General features: G+C 52.8%; 1 protein-coding gene across 1 annotated transcript in view; it reads left to right on the top strand.

Moving 5' to 3' along the window:
* The first annotated feature begins 766 nt into the window (after positions 1 to 766).
* The window catches only part of CUNH1orf115 (chromosome unknown C1orf115 homolog), a 9,894-nt gene continuing 3,317 nt past the window's right edge, over positions 767 to 7,343 (top strand). Inside the window, exon 1 of the mRNA XM_025892096.2 lies at positions 767 to 1,135. Coding sequence (XP_025747881.1) covers positions 848 to 1,135 — 288 coding nt within the window. The 5' untranslated portion in view covers positions 767 to 847. The remainder of the gene's footprint in view (positions 1,136 to 7,343) is intronic.

The following is a 7,343-nucleotide window of genomic DNA, read 5'->3' as shown; positions in this document are numbered from 1 at the left end:
CCAGAACTTAGCTTGACCAGCCCCGCTGGTTTGCTCCACTTCCTCACTGTGAGTCAGGCTGAGATGGACACGCCGGCCTCAGTAAGCTTGGTGTTTCTAAGATTTTATTTACTTATTTTCTAGAGAAAGAGAGCACGCGCAAGCATGGGGAGGAGCAGAGGCAGAGGGACAAGCCAACTCGGGGCTGAGCGCTGACTTGGGGCCGGATCTCAAGACCCTGAGATACTGACCTCAGCCAAAACCAAGAGTCCTTCCCTCAACCGACTGAGCCACCCAGGCGCCCCAGAGCTTTGTGTCTCTGACTGTATCCTTAGGATAGCTGTCTAGAAACGTATGGCCCTTTTTCAGGACACTTGATGAATATTTTCTGATTGCCTTCCCAAAAGTGTGTCACTGGCGTGCATTCCATGAATATTGCGTTATCACGACCGTCCCACCACATTCTCCGCGGCACCGAGTATAATCTTTACTGTTACTATTATCATCATCATCATCGCCTCTGCCAATTTGAGCGTGGCAAATGACGCCTCGTTATTTGGGGTTCATTTATTCCGTTGCAAGTGCGGCTGAACGTGTTTCGTACGTTCACTGGGCACGCAGCTTTCGCGGTGTCCCCCGCCTTGGCCGCCAGGTAGGATGCAGGTAGGTGGGGCTGAGCGCGCAATTCCGGGCCCCGCGGCCAGGGGGCGCTGCCACCCAATTTCCCCACCCCCACCCCTCTACCCACGCCCCGTCCGGGCTGGGGCGGGCAGGGGGGCGGGCAAGCGGGGCCGCAGGCGCAGGCGCGGGCGGGGCGCTAAGGTTGGCGTCCTGTCGCCCCGACCTTCGCCAGCGGGGCAGTAGCATCATGACGGTGGGAGCCAGGCTCCGAAGCAAGGCGGCGAGTGGTTTCCTGCGCCGCGGGCCCCGGGGGCGAGCGCGGGCGGAGGGGGACGAGGAGGCGGCCGCCCTCCTGGAGCCGCCGGAGCGCGGGGACGAGGCGGCGAGCGGGGCGAGCGCGGGGCGCCCGGGGGCCCGCAGCGCGCGCACGGTGCACCTGGCAGTCCTCCCCGAGCGCTACGAGCCGCTGGACGAGCCGGCCGCGGGCGAGAAGCCCAAGAGGAGGTACCGGCAGAAGCTGAAGAAGTACGGCAAGGTAGGGCCCCACGCCTGCCACCGCCCGCGGGCTTGGGGTGCGGGCGGCCCGACCCCCCGCTTCCTGGCCGATCGCCCGGAGGGCGGCGGTAGGGTCCCCACCGGCCGGCTGCGCGCAGCTTCTCTGGGCTGCCCCTGCGTCCCCTGGCCAGCATTCGTTAACAGACACCGAAGAGGGTTCCGTCTGTCGACTGGGAGGTGAAGGAAAACTAAATCGCAAGTAACGACAGGAGCCAAACCGGAGCTTTGCGGCGGGGGAGGGGGCACCAATCCACCCGCCCCTCTGGGGCTGGCCGCTTGGTCACATTCCCAGCAAGTCCCAGCATTCCCCGTGGTTCTCATCCTGGTGTGTCTTACACTCCCTTGCACAGTTGGTAGGACAGAAATCCGTGTCCCTGTTTTACAGATGGGAATACTGAGGCATTTGAGTGGTTAGGTGACTTACAGAAGGTGACCCAGTTGGAAAGTAGGGAGCTGCCGGCCAATTCGTCTGTTCTCCGGCAACATCCTCTCCGGGATATGCCACCAGCTGAGAACCGTTCGGTTATTCTCCTCAGGCATTCCCAAGGTTATGTCCAGGGCCTGGGAGCTCAACAATACATAAATAGGCACTTGTTGAATCTACTTTTCTCTTCCCCCAGCTGGCTATCCGTGTACTCCGGGACCCGCAGACATACTACTGCCTTTTGCCTTGGGGGCTGGGGGGCAGAGGAAAGAGGAGAGACAGGAGGAGAGAGAGAGAGAATCTGAATATGGGGTAAAATGACAGTGTCCTTCTCAGAGATCAAAGCCCAAGGCAGTGCCCAGGTGCCTCTCCCTGGGATCACTTGAAGCTACTTCTGCCCCAGCCCCTTGGGGCTGGACAAGGCCACCCAGAAGATCATCATCAAACTCACTGTGTCCTGGCCAAAGGCCCCATCTGATTCACGGTCTCATTATCTGTGTCCTCGAGTGGCCTCTTAGCCGATCTAAAACCATCTGGTCTCTGCTCCTAGAAACTTCGGTGTATCATCTCCTGTAAAAGCCCGTCAGCGGCTTTGGGCCCAGCGTAGGGGCAGGCAGTGAGTGGTACAGGATATTACTAAAAACTCTGAGGTCAGGACTCTCAGGCTCAGAGTCCTGCTAGAACTGATTACCCGCTTCCTGGTCTCAGTTGAGCACAAAGAAACCACCACTGGCTTCTCAGTGGGCGAACGGATACTGTACATCTCAGGTCAGGCTGGCACCTGAAGATGGTTTTTGGGTGCTCATTTCATGCAGGGATTGTGCTAACCACTAGAGATCAGAAACCAGATATAGTGCGGTCCTGCCCTAGTGAAGTCCATGCCTGCCAGGGAAATCCCGACCTGGCAGAGTCGGGGCGCCACCACGGAGCCTCATGGTACAGAGTCCTCAGGGATGAGGCTGTAAAGTCAGGGACAGTTTGAAATCAATGGTGACATGAGAACTTGGCAGAGAAGATTGAGGTCTCACAGGTTAACGAGGTACCACCTCACACTCACTAGGATGGCTATTACTTAAAAAACAAAGAACAAAAAAAAAAAATAGCAAATGTTGGCAAGGATGTGGAGAAATTAGAATTATGCAAATTGCTAATGGAAATGTAAAATGGTGCGACTGCTGTGGGAAACAGTTTGGAGGTTCTTCCAAAAATTAAGCATAGAACTACCATATGATTCAGCAATTCAGCTCCTAGGTATATACCCAAAATAATTGAAAATAAGTACTGAAATATACATATATATATATTTGAGAGAGAGAACATATTCACATGTTCGTTGCAGCATTATTCAAAATAGCCAAAAAGTGGAAACAACTGATAAATGATAAACAAAATGTGGTGTATACATATGGTGAAATATTACTCAGTCATTAAAAGGAATGAAGTACCATTACGGGCCACAGCGTGGATATGATGGAGGCTGGCTGGAGGGTCCTTGGCTCCGTGCAGGATGGCACTCAGAACTCGAGCCAAGAGGAAGTGAAAGCAGAGTTTATTGAAGACACAGAGAATATAGATACAGAGTGTCTTGGAGACCTGGAAAGAAAAGTGAGTCTCATCTGGGCATGGGGTTTTTACTGAGACCTGGCGTTTTTACTGAGGATAATGGGCTGGTGCAAGTGTCTTCTCAGGCATCTAGGAACAAAGACGAGTGTTGAGGTGTCCTTCATAAGTCATTTAGGCCCTGGAGCCAGGGATCTTGATGAGTCAGCGGTCTGGGAACCACCCTGCCTGGTCACTCCTTAGATGTTACTTATTGTGCTGGGAGCCTCCAAAGCAATTATTAAATCCTTGACCTTTACATGGAGAACATACAGTATCTGTTTGTTTTTTTTTTTTTAAAGATTTTATTTATTTATTTGAGAGAGAGAGAATGAGAGATAGAGAGCACGAGAGGGAAGAGGGTCAGAGGGAGAAGCAGACTCCCTGCCGAGCAGGGAGCCCGATGTGGGACTCGATCCCGGGACTCCAGGATCATGACCTGAGCCGAAGGCAGTCGCTTAACCAACTGAGCCACCCAGGCGCCCCTACAGTATCTGTTCTATAAGGTGTGTGAAGGGCTACAGTCTAGGTCCTGGCCAAAATAGAAGCAGGAAAAAAAGCAGTTTTTAATGGGGTCCCTTTAGTTTCCCTGTCTCAGATGAACCTCGAAAACATTATGCTAAGTGGAAAAAACCAGACACACGGGATCACGTACTGTATGCGGGTATGATTCCGTTTCTATAGAATATCTAAAATAGGTAAATGCAGAGAGAGGGAAGCAGATGGGTGGTTGCCAGGGACTGGGGAGAAGGAAAAAGGGGGGGGGCAAGTGTGTAACAGGTGCAGCTCTTCTTTTGGTGATGGTGAAGATGTTTTGGAAGTAGGTAGAGGTGCTGGTCGCATGACACCGCCAATGTACTAGATGCTACCGAATTTTTCGCTTTAAAATGGTTAATTTTTATGGCAGCAAAAGCTTGGTTGTGTCTCACCCTAGCTCATGGACACCGGAAGCCATATGAGAGGACACTGTCCAGTTAGGGTTGGATGTGCCCTCTCCGTCCTCAACTTCCCACCTTCTTGGAGGTGTCTGGGAAGGTAACCAGTTAGGTGCCAACATGGAGGAATAGAGGAGCCCTCCCCTCTGCTGAAAATGTACGGCAACAGCCAAGCCTCCGCTAGAGGTGTGGGGAGGTAAGTCTCCAGGCTTTAGCCAGCATGTGAGTCTTTCCTTTTCCTGGGCCCAGTGGAATAAGGAGGGACCTGTGGGCAAGCCACATTGTTGTTGGTTGTTGTTTTTTTTTTTTTTTTTAAGATTCTTATTTATTTATTTATTTGACAGAGAGACACAGCGAGAGAGAGGGAACACAAGCAGGGGCAGAGGGAGAGGGAGAAGCAGACCCCCCGCCGAGCAGGGAGCCCGATGCGGGGCTTGATCGCAGGACCCTGGGATCATGACCCGAGCCGAAGGCAGACGCTTAACGACTGAGCCACCCAGGCGCCCCCGGACGCGCCACATTGTCAATGGATGGCTTTTCCTTCAAGGAAGGGGGCTTGGCAGTTCCTAATCATCTGTTCACCGCTCAAGCCCTGCACCCGAGTGTCTTCCTGCTTCTGTTTAAAGAGAAGCATTGGGCCTTTGTGACATGCGAAAGGGTTTCTTCTCTCCTGCTGCCCTGGGGTCCCAGCCAGGCGCGGGCCCCAGTGTCCAGCTGGTCCAGCCTCTCAAAGGAGGCTCGGGGCTCGGGGCTCAGGGGCTGTGTGCCTGGACTCTTGCCCAGCAGCGTTCCCTGGTCATTTGTAAGTAATGATGCTCGTGTTCACGTGGTGCTTTCGTTGTTAGGAAAGGGCCATTTTCTGGGTCCAGGCGAGGGGAAGGAACAGATGTTTGTTGTTCTGCTGCAGCATGCCAAGAGCTCTGCTGCGCGTTTCATGGGTGAGACCCCTGAGTCATGCCCAGAACTTTGGAAAGCGGGGGGCCCCCCACCATTTTGCAGCGGTGGAAGCTGGAGTTTAAGGAAGGTGTGCGGTGCGAGGCCGTACAGCTGGAGGGTAGCCAAGCTGGGAGGCAGGAGTCTCACCTGGCAGTTGGGTTGAGGGGACTAACCCCCAAAACTTAAGATGAGAGGTCGCCTTTCCCAGGCACCCCTGAGAGCCGCAGGAGGGGTGTGGATGAGGAAAGTAAGTACATTTTGTCCATCAGGCAGCTGGGAGAGGGTCGGAGGGGGTAATACAATGTGTGGAGTAGCCTTTAGCTCAAGAGGGAGAAAAATTGTCCTCATGCTGGAGGGTGGCAGCAGGTAAGGACAGGGGCACCGGAGCCCGGCTGCCAGGCTCAAGCCCTGCCCTGCGCCCTGTAGGTTTGGTGACCTTGGGCTGGGCCCACCACTTCGCCTCAGTTTCCTTATGAGTGACATGGGGTAAATCGAGGGTTATGGGCAAGAGTAAATGCCCTCCCCGCAGAGATCTCCGAGCTTGCCTGGCAGGTGGCAAAGCTTTTGTGACTGTTGGCTGCTGGCTCAGGGTGAAGGAGAGACCCTGTAGGACTGTTGACTTTCTGACTCGTTTTTAATCAGAACACAGTAACTCAGAAAAAAACCTCCGTCTGTAGCTGATCGCCTGGCTCAGCGTTGTGCCTCGGTCCTCACCACATTTCAAAAAACTGAAGACTCGATCTTCATATTCAGGGGAAAGTGATCTTCGTTGGCAGCCGGGTTTTTGTTTTTGTTTTTGTTTGTTTGGGTTTTTTTTTTTTTTTTTTTTGAAACTGGAGGGGGCAGGGAATCCCTGACTTCCCTGGGGGTTAGTTGAATCCAGAGAACCCCCAGAAAGTGTGGCATCCTTGGACAGCTGTAATAGATCACCACCAACGTGGTGGTTTAGGACCAACACCAGCTGTACAGGTCTGGAGGCCAGAAGTCCGAAATCAGTGTCACTGTGCTAAGGTCCGCAGGCTGGTTCCCCTGGAGGCCCCAGGGAAAAACCAGTTACGATGCTCTTTCCAGCTTCCAGGGTCCCCATCCTCCCGTATCCCAGCCAGCAGTGCAGGTCCACAGATCTCTGTGTCGTGACATTGCCTTCTGTGTGACCCCTGTGTCCCTCTTAACAAGGACGGTGGTCCTCCTTTGGGTCCTTATAATTATGTAGTGGCCCTTATAATGATTGGCCCCACCTGGATAATCCAGGACCATCTCCCCCATCTTAAGATCCTTAATTTAATCACATCTGCAAAATCCCTTTGACCCTATAAAGCCACATATTTACAGGTTCTTGGGACCGGGGGGCATTCTTCAGCCTACTCGCTCCCCTGGGTCCCCCATGCCTCACTGCTTCTCCAAGAGATTATTTGGGTTGAAAATAATGTGGTTGTGGTTGACCCACATCAAAGAATACAAAACCTCCCTCAAATGACACTGAAATGGTCATCAATAGCTATTTTACATTTCTTTGTATCACTTTTCTCGAACCTGTGTTTTGACAGTATTCCAGCTAATGAGGTATTTTAGTAGCTTTTTTCTAAATGGCAAAGATGAAGCGACGAGCAGTTTTTGCAAATAGCACGCTGAGGAAAGTGGATGTCCAAGGGCCAAAAATGTCAAGTTTAGTGCAGGCCATCTGTGATTCTGGTTGGCATTGCTTATAAAGGACCGTAAAGGACTGTTACACTTGCTCCCAGAGAACAGTCTTTTTGTTACTGTTATTTCAGGGAGGGAAGTAAAATTCTCCCACTGGATCTTATTATACATTTAAGGAGATGTCTCTCAGCAACCTCATGCCACCCTCCACCCCACGCATGTACCCTAATGTCTCACTGAGAAGTCAATGGGCACAATGCCAGGAGTCCGTGTCTAGAGAAGCCGTAGATGTTACCTGGCTCTTTCCCGGGGCTCCTTATGGAGGCTTCGAGGTTCCAAAGGAAAGATCTGGGCCTTTTCTGGGTGCTGGGGCTACAGCAAGGAGCACAAGAAAGCCCCTTCATCTGGGAGAGAGGGAAGGTCAGCTTGCTAGACAGACAGACCAGGTTTGCCAGGCAGCGCTGGCCCTGAGCTTTGTGATTGTGATCAGGGGTTTTGAGTGAAACCAGGAATTTTAGGTGCTTATTGGAGTTGGGAAGGTCAGGGGGCTGAGAGACAAGGTGGGTGGTAGGGTCCAAGTCACCCACATGGATGTTGACGTCATTGAGAGTGATGACGAAAGTTGGGGGTGGGAAGCAGAAGGGGGGGTGGGG

Source organism: Callorhinus ursinus, unplaced genomic scaffold (assembly GCF_003265705.2).
Source record: "Callorhinus ursinus isolate GAN/ISIS: 27379988/994484 unplaced genomic scaffold, GSC_fseal_2.0 scaffold54, whole genome shotgun sequence".
Lineage (NCBI taxonomy): Eukaryota > Metazoa > Chordata > Mammalia > Carnivora > Otariidae > Callorhinus > Callorhinus ursinus.
Note: the sequence above shows the minus strand (reverse complement) of the source record. Positions and strands in the feature narration are given on the sequence as shown.